Source organism: Pteronotus mesoamericanus, unplaced genomic scaffold (genome assembly GCF_021234165.1).
Source record: "Pteronotus mesoamericanus isolate MK-2021 breed Mesoamerican mustached bat unplaced genomic scaffold, CSHL_Meso_final scaffold_636, whole genome shotgun sequence".
Classification (NCBI taxonomy): domain Eukaryota; kingdom Metazoa; phylum Chordata; class Mammalia; order Chiroptera; family Mormoopidae; genus Pteronotus; species Pteronotus mesoamericanus.
Window position 1 is genome coordinate 561,436 of NW_026555324.1, and position 13,219 is coordinate 574,654.

The following is a 13,219-nucleotide window of genomic DNA, read 5'->3' on the forward strand; positions in this document are numbered from 1 at the left end:
CTCCCCATCCCCACCATGGGTGGGGCTGAGCCCCAGGGCTCTCCAAGGGAGGGGACACATTTTTGTGGGCTGCAGTTTGTTTTTTGTTTTGCAGAACCATTGAGTCTTGCCTTAAGAGTCCCAAGCCCCGCCTGTCATGGGACCTCAGTTTCCCCATCAGTGGACCCCCAGGGGCCATGTTGGAGAGCGGAGACAAGCAGGGCTCTCCTAGGAACAGGCCCAGCTGCCAGCCCTGGAGCTGTCAGTGCTGAGGGAGGAAACTGAGGTACAGGCCTGCGAGCATGTGTGTCTGAGGGCTGGGCCCAACTGTTGCCATTGGCCGGGTCTGCAGAGGGCCACTGAATTAATTAAATGGCTCTCCAAATGAGGGAGGGCTCCTGGGCAGTCCATTGTACAGACAGGGAAGCGGAGGCTTAGAGAAGAGGAGGAGCATGTTACCCAGCCACGAAGAGGCAGAGCAGGGATCCAAACCCAGCAGTCTGGAGCCCACGTGCGGCGGTGTTCACAGACGTACGCCCTTCCTTGAGTGCGCGGGCTGCCCCCACGTCTGCCCATGCGGCTTCACAGCCTGGCTTGCTCTGCCTGTGGGCAGAGATGACAGCCCTACTAGCCAGCCCATCAAGCTCTCCCAGGTCCTTCTGGCATTCCCATGGTACTGGGTGGCACCCTTCGGACACTTTTGAAGAGGGGAAACTGAGTTATGGGAGGACCAGGGATGTGTCCAGGAGTAAGCGGGAAAGGAAAGGGAAGAGAGCTGGTGGAGGGAGGCACCAGCAGCACGGAGACTAGCGAGCTGCAGCCAGCTCGTGCCTCTGGGAACAGATTTATTGCAATATCCCAGTCCAGGCTGCCCCTCCAGAAACCCCAACTCCAGGAAAGACAGACAGGGACATAGACACGATGCTTCTGGGCTGGGCAAGGAGGAGGGACCTGTGGCAAGGGTGCCAAGATGGGGAGTGGGGAAGTCCTCCAGGACGAGGGGCCATAGGAGCTAGGGCTTTGAAGGATGAGTAAGGGTTTGCCCAATGGGGACAAGCCCCAATTGCAGTCCTCCCCCAGACTGAAGGGGCAAGAGGACTGAGGGAGGGGTCACCTCTTGTCCTTCCTGTCCCTGGGAATGAGCATGAAGCAAGTGCCTCCCTGAGGCCAGGAGCTCTGCAGGACGGAGGCTGTTAACACTGGGGACGAGCGTGCCTGGTGGGTGTCTGGGAAGCTTTGCGGAAAGGTGGGGCCCCAGGGCGTTGCCTGGACACTAGGATAATGAGCAGCATTTCCTGGCACCACCAAGGAAGCTGCCAGAAACACCCACACACCTTCAACCTAACTGCCTGCTCCTTGGATGATTGGAAGGACCCCCCGGTGGAGTGACTTTGGGCTACTCGTTGCTTCTCCTATCTGAGTCTCAGATTCCCCTTCTGCCCCACCCCAGCCCTGGGGATACTGTGGCCTTCAGCTACAGATGGAGGTGTAGCCTCAATCCCTCTTGCTGCAGTTCAGACTGGCCTGGCCCCTAAGGAGGAAGGTTGCTCCCTTCCCCCAACAATGAGGACTCTCCAGGATCTGGACATTGTCTGAGGGCTTGGAAGGGAACCGGCCAGTCCCCATCAGGGCAGTGTGGGTGGCACCTGAGATGCCAGCAGGTGTGAAACTTGGCTGGGTGCCGGGGTTAGGGCAGGGCAATTCTCTCCTGGGTCATTCTGCCTCCTCCGCTTCCACGTGCCTCACTGCAGCCCACCGTGTAGGTGCCGTTCGCTCTCCCTCCGGTATCTTAGCAGCAAGAACGCAGCAGCACTGAGGGCGTGTACCTGTGTGTGCCTCTGTGTGATGAGCCTGCAGCCAGAATGCAGAATCACACTACTGAATGAGCCTGGTACTGTTTAAGTGTGATCATGTTTGAGTGTAATGTAAATTGCCCAAGTGTGGAAGTGCACGAGGGTGAAACACACTAGCATGCCCGCAGGGTGGTCTGCAGATGTCATAACGCACGAGTCTAAAAATGCCCAAGTGCGGGAGTGTGAAACAGTAGTGTGTGAGTGTGGTAATGCTCAAGTGTGTATGTCACGTTCAGGTACGTGCGTGTGACATGTGTGATTGTGTGCGAGTGTATGTGTAATGTTTGAAGATTAAGGATGAAAACGTCCAAGTATCTGATAACGTTTGAGTAGGAGTGTGAAAACACCCTAGTGTGTAAGTATGATCACGTTAGGATGTGTGAGAACTCCCAAATGTGTGTGTGATAGTGTGTGAATGTGAGGGTTTCAATGTATGTGAAAATTTCCAAATGCATGACTGTGAGTATGAGAACACTGAGTGTGTAAATGGGATATTGTCTGAGAGTGTGTGAGAACACCCATGCGTGAGTGGGACCCAGTGTGCGCAAGAACAAGCATGCTGGGTGTAGGTAGGTGTCAGCCCCAAATGCGCTGTGAGGCACCCACCTCCCCACATCTAGCGCCTCCACTACACAGGCACACCTGGCCCCTCCCCGTGCCCTCCGCCACACCCACGTCACCCTCTCAGGGTCAGGTCCGTGCCAGAGACAAACCAGTTGGGTGACCCCCTTACAGAAAGGCCCATTGTTAACAGATGCTTATCAGCTGGCATGCTGGGCCCCTCCACTGTCAGCCCCCTGCTTTCCTGTTCCCCCATCAGAGCTCTGGTGGGGTGACCGCTTCAAGGCCGCAGGGGGAGGGGTGGGGGAACTCCTCTGGCCAGGCCTTGTCTTGGCTCTTGTCTCATCCATCCTTTCAGCCCCCTCTTAAGCCCTAAGGAGAGACAGAGGATCACAGCCTGGTGCTGTGCAGGGGCCTCGTTCCAGCGGGGGCACTGAAGCACGCTACTCCAAGCCCCGGTGTGAGCAAGCAAGGTGTTGGGGTCAAGAGAAGACAGATTCACCTGCGGTCTTCAGCCTGGGTGGGTTTCCCTGCCATCTCCCTCTACTAGGGATGGAGGCCCGAGTTCCAAACTCAGCTCTGTGACCTTGGGTTAGTCATGTTACTACTCTAGGCCTCAGTTTCCCCATCTGTGAAATGGGGGTAAAAATTGTTGTGAGGTTGAAATGACTTAATATGCATTGTTTATAGAACAGGATCTGTCAGATAGTAGGTGCTCATTAAGAATAAAGGGGGTTTCCCTAACTGGTGTGACTCAGTTGTTTGGGCGTGCTCCCTCAAAATGAAAGGTCGCAGGTTTGATTTCCAGCTGGGGCACATGCCTGGGTTATGCGTTCGGTCCCCGGTTGGGCATACGAGAGGCAGCCAATTGATGTTGATAGCTTACATTGGTGTTTCTTTCCCTTTCTTTCCCTCCCTTCCTCTCTAAAAGTAAGTAAAATCTTAAAAAAAAAAAAAAAAAAAAAGGAATAACGCTGGTTGCCCTGGCTGGGTAGCTCAGTTGGTTGGACCATCGTTCCATGCACCAAAAGGTCGCAGTTTCAGTTCCCAGTCAGGGCACATACCTAGGTTAAGGGTTCGATCCCCCCACTGGAGCGTGCGTGGGAGGCAATCAAATGGTGTTTCTCTCCCACGTGGATGTTTCTCGCTCTCTCCCCCTGCTCCCTCTCCCTCTCTAAAATCAATAAAAACATATCCTTGGGTGAGGATTAAAAAAAACTTTTTTTAAAGACTAAAGGGGGTGCCCTGGCGGGTTAGGTCAGTTGGTTAGAGTGTTACCCAGATATGCCAAGTTTGCGGGTTCCATCCTTGGTCAGGGCACATACAAGAAATGACCAATGAATGCGTAAACAAATGGACCAAAAAAATCAATGTTCCTCTCTCTCTCTCTCAAATCAATATATAATTTTTTTTTTTAAAGAGGATAAAGCAGTGGCTTTGGGCCCCTGATAAATGGGCTGACCTGTGCTTGCTGCACAACCTTGAGAATGAAATATTCTCCCTGCAGGCCCCACACAACCTGCCCTGTCACGTCCCCTCCCTCACTCTGCTCCAGTCACAGGGACACCCCCCTGCTCCTTCCACAAGGTGGGCCTGGTCCTGCCCCCAGGCCTTTGCAAGTGCTGTGCCCTCAGATGTCCAGGCTGGCCCAGGGTTTGTTTACATGCCCCTGTGTCTGGGAGCTCATTCTCTACCACCATGACCGACGGTAATAAAAATCGTGATACCAAATAGTCGTGGCAAGTCCTTGGAGTGACTCCACAGCTTTTGCTCCTAGGCACAGCCCAGCCCAGTCCAGCACATGTGTTGTGCCTGGTGTTAAAGAACCTGCATTGGAATCTCAGGTCCTCTTCTAGCCAAGTGCCCTTGAACAAGCCCCTTTCTACCTGTTTGGTGCCTCAATTTCCTCAGCTATAAAATGGAGATAATAGTGCCTCTCTCCTGGGCTCAGCAGGGGGTCTCGTATAGAGCAGGCACTTAATAAATACCCTTTGTTACTGCCTGGTGGTGTACGTCCTGTGCGGGTTTATCCGTGAGACGGGAGCGAGCACGGCGTAACCACGCACCGCAGGGCCTACGCAAATCACACGCAAATGAAATGCAAATAACTGCTCTGCGCCTGGGCGAGCAGCCTGCCCGCAGAGGTGCGCCCATGGGGGCGTCCGGCACCCGCGGCCCAGCCCAGTTGCTGATCCGCGTCCAGCCCGGCTTTCAGCGCTCTGTGTAAATGTTTACACCGGGCCTGTCGCCAGGCCCCGCGCGGGCCGGCACCAGGCAGCCGGGTGGGGGAATGTAAACGAGGGCCAGGGGCCGCCAGGCAGCAGGGAGCTGCTCTGACACGGTTGTGGGGGGGGCGGTGCACGAGGCTAATTAAACACTGTGCACACTAAGCACAACGCTCCCAGGCCGTCACAGCACCAAGTAATGGGTGTTCTAATGGGGAACACTCAGGGCCTGGGTTAGGGGGCAGTCAGGGAAGGCTTCCTGGGGGAGGCGCTGGTCCAAGAGACCTAATGGCAGTGGGGAGGGAGAGAAAAGAGTGTTCTGGGTGGAGGGACCTGCTTGTGCAATAGCCTGGAAGTGGGTCGAGAGCTGCTTTGGTTCATTGCAGCCTATTTTTGGGAATCAGTTTACCTGCCTAGAGTAAACCCTGGCTTTCAAAGGGGCAGGAAGTCACTCCCAAGGACATCTTAGTTAGGGGACAAAGACTCAACCCCAAGGTTCCTGCCTCCCAGACTGTATTCTAAGCACTGCGTCTCCTGGCCACCCTTTGTCCCACAGGGCCCCCTACTGGGAATGCCTTCATCTTTTACTCTTTCCCTAAACGTACTAAGCTCCTGGCTGGATTGGCCAAGCTTGGTTCAGCCTCAGTACCTTTGCACTGGCTGTTCCCATGCCTGAGATGTCACTCTCTTCTGCCTGGCCAGCTGCTACCTTTGTTCAAGTCTCATTCAAGTCTCAACTTCCCTAAACTCTCAGGAAGGCACTCTGGGATCCCCAGGTGGGTCAGTTCCCCTGATACCTCTGGCACAGCACCCACCCCCTCCTTAGCAGTGTTGTTCACAACCATGTTCAGTGGTGCCTTGTTAAATCACATCTGTTATTACTGATCATTAAGCAGCAGTGGTTCAGAATCAGGGGCCCCACTGTGTCCCCCAGACCTGGCTCAGTACCCCATGCCTGTTTGTTGCCTGGAGGACTGAGGCCGTTGGGCTGACCATCCCGTGCCCACAGGCTGAGGATGCAGCGCTGGAAGGCAGCGGCCTTGGCCTCGGTGCTCTGCAGCTCTGTGCTCTCCATCTGGATGTGTCGGGACGGCCTGCTCCTCAGCCAACGCCTCGGACCCGCACTAGCCCCGCTGCGCCGGCCACCTCGCACCCTGGATGCCCGGATCGCCCGCCTGGCCCAGTGTAAGCGCCTCCCCTGCTCTTAGGTCAGATACCCCAACATAGGGGTGGCCATACTGGTGGAATTTCAGGCAGTGCAACGGGGCCACAGAGGCTTTTTAAAGATGGGGTGGACGGAGGATGCGAATCCCCCAGTGGCCTGGCAGGGGGGGATGGCTCCTGGGAACTGGGGTCTCTTGGCTCAACTGTCACAAGGAATTAAGCTCTGTCCCTCGGGGGCCAGGGGGCCAGATGGAGATTAGACCTAGGAACTCAGCCGGGTGGCCCCCCACAGCACAGTGTGGGGAGGGGGAGCTGGACTGGAGGCCCCAGTGACCTGCATGGGTCGATAGGGACCAAGAAGAAGGAAGACAGAGAGAGACCTAGAAACAGAGACAGAGAGGCATGGAGACAAACAGGCAAGGGTGGGAGAGACAGATGTGGAAAAGAAGGAGGTAGAGAAGTGAAACGCCCACCTGGGGAATGAGGCCACTGGATCCAACTCCCCATTTGCCTCTGGCGTCTGTCCTCTAAGTTCTGCGTGGGCCCTGACCTCGTGTGTGCACGCACATGTCCACACGGTGTGCTCGAGTGGGCGGTTGGGATGTAGGTGCAGGCCTGGCGCATGCACGGTGCCTGCGGCTGGCGGCTGCACGCGCACCCGCCCTGCCAGACCACACAGTCCTTCTTTCTTGTCTTCACAATGGACAAGGGTGGCCTCCGGCAAGGACTTTACTTCCGCCCCCACCACTTGCCTTTGCAGACCACAAAGTCCTTTCCAGGATACTGGATCCCACAGACTGGGGTGGGGCCCCCAAAAGCTAGCGCTCCAGGTTCTGGGAGCAAACCACCAATGATGGAATCCATCGCTGGATGGGAAGTGCCTCAGCCCATGGGGGTGCCTGCCAGCCCAGTGTCCTCTCCCTGTGCCCAGCTGTACTGGGGGAAGGGAGTGGCTGCTGATCCCCCCAAGGCCTAATGTTCTAGTGAGCTGATGGTGGAATTTCAGGCTTAGGGTGGGGGGAGGGCAGGGAGCAGACCTCATCTCTTTGCGTTCCAGACCCTGTGCACGTGGCCAGGCCTGCTGGAGGGATGCAGGGACGGATATACTAAAAGATTATTCACTGTTTATCTGAAATTCAAATTTAACTGGGCATCTGTATTTCATCTGGCAGCCCCCCAAATAGCTCTCTAGATGCACACCCCAAGGTGTGCACACTAAATGGTGCAATTGTAGGCACCAGAAGTAAGCCAGGCTCAAACCTAAACCCAGAGCAGACAGTGCTGGCCATCCCAGTCCTCCTCCTGGGCTGCAAGACCTCAGAAAAGGCTGCTTGGTCGCCCCCCCCCCCCCCCCGCACTTTCCACCCTCCCAGCCACAACCACAGCAGGGACTCTCTGCACGCTTTGCAAGCAGCACTGAGCAGACGGGGGAACAGGCACAGCAGGGCGGGCACCTGCCTGAAGTTGTACAAGGACAGCGGCAGAGTTAGGCTCAGAACCTGGGCTCATCTGTTTTCTAAGATCCCCTGTGGAAACAGACATCCCCAAGGCGACAGGCAGTCTCTCCCCCTCAGGCTTCCCAGTAAACTACTTGACAGCCAGGTGTGCTAGCCTTGGGGGCAGGTGGGGGCTAAACTCAGGATTTCGTCTCCTTACCACAAGCGTGACTGCAACCTGTCAGCGCCTGGGAGCCTCCCAGCAGCCCTTCCAACACCTGTGCTTCTCTCTTGGGGCTGTGGAGTGTACCAGGTCCTCAAATAAAGTTATTTCCTCAAACATAGTTTTGTTACAACGATGAGATGCCTTAGGAACTTAATTAACTCTTCTTAATGTCAATTAGCCTTTGGTAAATTTGGTGTCATTCTTTGGTGTTTCGCCACAGTTCCAAGAACCTACTGACGATGTACAGTAGAGACTTACTGTACTGGGGCAGGGCCAGTCTCTTGGGAATAAATTTAGGTTATGGGACCCTGAGATTCTGTGATTCTGGCCACCTCCCGGCCGCTGTTGGAGAGGAGGGCTGAACTTAGGCCACATCTGGGCACTCGACAGAGGCGGGAAGAATGCTCTCTGAGTTTATGTCTCTTCCTGGCACCTGCTGGGGGTGTGGCCTTGGCCAAGTCTCTGCTCTTTTGGATTCTTAGTTTCCTTACCTATAACATGGGAGTGGCCCTGAGAGTAGCTGCTGCCACTCCACGTCCTGGGGTCCCCACAGAGGCCTCACACATAGGCCTCAGTGCCGGCTGCTTCTCTGTGTGTTCTGAGAAGCCCAAACACCTCAATTTGGATTTCTGGGTGGGGAAACTGAGTCCCACTGCACAGTGGAGCAGCAGGGACAGGGTCAAGGGTTGTAAGCAGCCCACGGACTCAAAGAAGATGTAGGGGCTTTGGGTGGGGGACCCCAGAGAGTAAGGCAGAGATCCATACAGCTCAACTAAATGGTGAGGGGTTGGGGTGGGGGAAGCAGCACTCCAACACTGGTCAGTGTGTGTCAGTACCCTGGGGCAGCCCAGCATAGGGATGGGATCCACAGACAGTATTGGAGGGGGTGCCCAGAGTGTCTGAGACACCCAGATCAGCTTGGCTCAGGTGGGGCAGGCTGGAAAGTGGTCCAGGGCACCCAGGGAGGGTTAGCCAGACTTAGAGCAGCTCAGCACAAGGGCAGGGTTCAGAGAGAGGTATTGGTAGCCTTGGGGGCCAAGCGCGGGGTTCTGGATATGCACCCCTCCGACACCACCCTGGCAGATGCGCTAGTGCCCTATCGTCCACGCAAGGGTCATTTTTTGCAGAGGCACATCGAGGGTAGGGGGCTCCCTCCCGCCACCCGCTGACCCTCCCACCCCCTTCTCTCCCTCCCCTCGCAGACCGTGCACTGCTGCAGGGCGCCCCGGATGCCGTGGACCTACGCGAGCTGACTCCCTGGGCCGGGCGGCCCCCGAGTCCGCGCCGTCGGACCGGACCCCGGCGGCGGCGTGCGCGTGCGCGGTCGGGGACGCGGCCGTGCGGGCTGCGCGAGCTCGAGGTGCGCGTGAGCGAGTTGGGCCTGGGCTACGCGTCGGACGAGACGGTGCTGTTCCGCTACTGCGCAGGCGCGTGCGAGGCGGCCGCGCGCGTCTACGACCTGGGCCTGCGGCGCCTGCGCCAGCGGCGGCGCGTGCGGCGGGAGAGGGTTCGCGCGCAGCCCTGCTGCCGCCCGACGGCCTACGAGGACGAAGTGTCCTTCCTGGACGCGCACAGCCGCTATCACACGGTGTACGAGCTGTCGGCGCGCGAGTGCGCCTGCGTGTGACCCTACCTCACCGGCCCTGGCCAGACGGCGGCCACTTCCCGTGCTCGGATGGCACCCACAGCCCCCCCCCCCCCCCGCGCCCCCCGGCAAACCCCGCGACAGACTGCCCAGACGCAAAAGATGCTGTCGAGGCCTTGGGACTCATGCGATAACTGTACAGAGATAAAGTGCGGAAAATAGAGCCGGGTGTGGATTGTGCGCACCAGGGGTGTCCACCTCTTGGAGGGGCAGGAGGACGTGTAGGGAAGCGGCGCCATCTCCACTGGGAAAGTGGGGATGGATGCGGGTATCACCTGCAGGATGGCGGGAAGATCCCACTTGCTTTGGGGGGAAAGGAAAGATTCAAAGAGTGTCCTGTTTCTGGGGTACAAATGGGGAAGGGCGAATCAGAGCCATGGCGGCAGGGACCGTCCATCCCACCTCCCTGCAGGTCTCTGTGCTCCTCCCCAGCGTGTCCCATTCCAGCAAGATGTGCTTCTGGAGGGAGATGGAGTCACAGTGTAGATGAGGAGACAGGTCCAGCTGGACCCAGCCTCCCCAGCGTGTCCACATCGCCACCTCCACAGAGTGTGCACTTCTGGAGAGGGAAGCGGGAGCATGGAGGTTGGTAGAGGAAGGTGGAGTCACTCTGCAGAGGAGACCGAGCGTGCCTCACCTGACGGGCATCCTCAGGCCGGGTCAGCCACCAAGAGAGTGATCTCTAAGACGCTATCCCCTTTTACTAGCTAAAAATGTTCGAGCGCTGCCCATCTCCCAGGGGGGATAGGTCTGGGGAGGGCGCCAGCCCCGACCAGCCCGAAACCGGCGCCTGCTGAGGCAGATCTGACCCCAAGAGATCTAGGTCCTGGCCCAGAAAAACCCTGGCCAAAACTCGAGGGGGGATTTATGACAAGCCCCTGCGGAGGACGGAAAAAGCGCTGGGCGGGGTTTAGATTTGCCCGCGGTGTCACCTTGATGCTTGGCAGGCCCGCACAAGGGCGCAGAGTGTTGAGTTCCCAGGGCACAGGGAGGGATCGGCGGGTCTCAAGGTCTGAAAAGGGGCGGGTGAGGGGGCGGGCACTGCGAGCTCGGGGCTGGCATCTAAAGACTAGAGGGCGTGGACCCTTCCCCTTCCAGCCCCTCAGACTGGAGGCTCCCAAAGGAACATCCCTTTCCCTCCTTTACTGTTTCCCTAGACTGGCCCCATCCCCTCTTTCCCACACATCTCAGTTCAAGACCACCCTCTAACCACCACATCCTTTCCAGACCCAATCCGGGTCCAGAAGCTGGAGGGCTCCAATCAGAAGCTGCCCCCAAGGAGGATCACGTAGCCAGGCGGAAATATCCAGCTTCCTGTTCCCCAGAGTCCCGGTTGTAGCTAGAGAAACTCGAGGCAGCTAACAGGCAGGACTTACATGGAGCTCCAAGAACATGGCTTGGCAGCCAGGCCCCAACCAGTGGGTGGTCTGCTTGGAAGACAGTTTCAGGATGGAGGTTGGCTGGGGTCCCTGCCCACCCCCGCGGTATTCTGTCTCTGAGGTTTGGGGGGGAAAGATTCCTCCATTGTTTGGGCTGACTCAGCCTGGTGTGGCAGAGAGGCTGGAGTCCCCAGACACTGTGGAAGCAGAGCCTCAGTTTCCCCATCCTAGATGACCCGGACCCCCAAAGAGGGACGTTGCTGAGCTCAGGACATGCAGTGGAAAAATTGGCCTTGGGGCTTGCCTTTGTAGTCCCTGAAGCTTGGCTGCCTCTGTGTGTGTGTGTGTGTGTGTGTGTGTGTGTGTGTACACCCTCCCTCAGCCTCGTGGGACCTTAGCCTCCGTATCTCCCACCCAGATCCAGCATCCCAGCCACAGAGCTCTGGCTTAGCCCGCTAAATAATTGAAATGTAAACAGAGCGCCCCAAAGACCCCTGGGGCGGAGGCTCTGGGTCTCTCAGTTCATGTCACATACACACACAAGGCACAGAGACTACCACCCACACGGGGCTTAACACAATCACACCCAGACCCACAGCCCACATGCCCACATGCTCAGTTGTTATTCACACTCGGAATTGCACACTCAGAGAAGGGCACCCTCAGAATCACCACTCATTCAAAAAACAAGGACACAGGTTCACATGTTCCGTCACACAGCCATGCGCAGCGGCGCTGACACTCAGGTGCTAAGCCCTGCGTGATCTTCACAGGCCACACACACAGCATCACATGCCCCCTTGCCCTCCTTCGAGGGGTGGTCCCTGCCCTTGGGCCACCCCTACCTCATGTTGACTCCAAGATAGCCTGGCCCCCACTTTCTTGTCCCTCTGGGCTTTCCTCTCCCCACTCTCCAATGGGCTTGATCTCAAGTTTTCCACCTCTTGACATTTGTGGCCAGACTATTCCGGGTTCAGGGGGCCATGAAGGACTTCGGGCAGCATTCCTGACCCCTCACCCACTTGATGCTGTCAGTCCACTCCAAATCTTGACGACTACAAATGTCCCCAGACATTGCCTAGTGTCCCCTGGGGGACAGAGTTGCCCTGAGTGAGAACCTCTGTTCTAGAATAAGGGAAGACACGTCAGCTTTCGTTGGAGTGTTCCCATCTTGGAAATGGTGCCAATGTTGCCTCCTCGCCTGTCCCACAGGCAGTCCCGCCACTGATAATAACCACAGGCAGACCCAGCAAAGCCATCACTAGTGGGAGGGGCCTGAGGCCAGGCAGCAAGTGCCTTGGTGGGCGAGGCCCCCAGCACCCAACGTCCCCAGCAGGTGAGGCCCCTCGCAGGTAAGCTTCCCAGAGCCCAGACTCCTGGCAGCAGAGGCGCCCAGTAGGTGAAGTCCGAGGTAAGTGAGATCTCCAGCAACCAAGGTCTGCAGCAGGCGAGATTCCTAGCAGGCGAGGTCCTCAGCATGTGAGACAACCCCCTCCCCCGCCCCTCCAGTAGGTGAGGCCCCTGGCAGGTGAGGTTTCTGAAAGCAGCAGTGGCTGACAGGTGAGGCGCCAGGCTGGCCGGCTCATGAGAACCAGGAGGCTATGCTGGTCACTGGTTGCAGCTGGACTCCTGGTGCAGCCTCCAGCAAGCCTTGCAAAACATCAGGGCCCAGTGGAAGGATGGAGGCTGCATCTCCTGCCAGTGGAAGTAACTCAGGGAGTGGGCGTGGTCTTCGTCCACTACCAGCAGATACTGGGCCTGCTCCTTGGGGCTCTGGAAGTCATAATGTGGGTGAGGGTGTCGGGCTAGTTGTTGCTCCTCCTGCTGGGGCTCAACACCATGGCCATGGGCCAGGCCTGCAGGGCATTCTTCCACGGCTTCTCCATGATGCACTTGGGGTGCAAGTTCTCAAAAGCCAGGTAAAACTAGTTCTGGGACAGCCACTCGGTCATGACCACTGGGGGCAGTGGCTTGTGGGATCACCTGTACACGTCCACTTTGAGATGAACTTGTAGCATCTGGTCATATCCTTCCTCCAGTTGGACAACCATCCGGCCACCAGCTCGGTCCTGGCTGAGAGGTTGACCGGTGCGACGGCCGGCCGGCCGGCCATGGCTCAAACCAGCCCTACCACGTGATGTCCGCGTCTGTGTGGTAGGACATGGTGAGATTGAAGTACCCGTACAGGACCGTCAGTTGTGGATAGTGGCTGGGCAGTTCCAGGCTGAACTAGACCCAGTGCTGGCTGGACGGGTTGGGGCCAGGCGGAAGCTGCGCCTGCACTGGTAGCTGACCCCTCAGGGATGCATGGGAGCCGCACCCACCCACAGGCACATGCTGCGGTTGACAGCCGGCTGGCGGTCGGCTGTGCAGGGCCACAGCTCTGAGCAGAGCTGCAGGGTGTTGGACGTCCATGTCCACAGCAGAAGAAGCTGGGGCAGGTGGGCAGGGGGCGCCGAGGCGGCCCGGCAGGGTCCCTTCAGAAGACATTGGCCCTGCCCACCCTCTGGGAGCTCTGGCGAGAGAGTCCATTGTTGACTTAGAGGACCCATGTGGGCCTGTGGGACACGCGCAGGGAGAAGAAGCACACGGCCAGAAGCAGCTGCAACAGCACCCCAAGGAGACCATGGCACCGGGGACATCATGTCATGGCCCAGCCGAGTGAATCCGTGGGTCAGAGCAGCTGGGAGGTGGGAAAGTGGAGACAGCATCATTAGTGACAGAAATAATAGCCCACGCCTAGGGGTGCAT

General features: G+C 57.7%; 1 protein-coding gene and 1 pseudogene across 1 annotated transcript; one reads left to right on the forward strand and one right to left on the reverse strand.

Moving 5' to 3' along the window:
- The first annotated feature begins 5,627 nt into the window (after nt 1–5,627).
- On the forward strand, nt 5,628–9,122 carry NRTN (neurturin). Its single transcript, XM_054562276.1, has 2 exons — nt 5,628–5,803; nt 8,647–9,122. Exons 1-2 carry the CDS (start codon nt 5,635–5,637, stop codon nt 9,069–9,071), a joined length of 594 nt encoding a protein of 197 aa, XP_054418251.1. The 5' UTR covers nt 5,628–5,634; the 3' UTR covers nt 9,072–9,122.
- A 2,928-nt stretch (nt 9,123–12,050) lies between these two features.
- On the reverse strand, nt 12,051–12,883 carry LOC129061452 (3-galactosyl-N-acetylglucosaminide 4-alpha-L-fucosyltransferase FUT3-like; annotated as a pseudogene).
- Between the last annotated feature and the right edge of the window lie 336 nt (nt 12,884–13,219).

Excerpts from the sequence above, each read along its gene's own strand:
- NRTN (XM_054562276.1), top strand. The coding sequence starts at position 5,635 with ATGCAGCGCTGGAAGGCAGCGGCCTTGGCCTCGGTGCTCTGCAGCTCT. Across the intron at positions 5,804-8,646 it reads GATCGCCCGCCTGGCCCAGT|ACCGTGCACTGCTGCAGGGC; the intron begins GTAAGCGCCTCC and ends CTCCCCTCGCAG.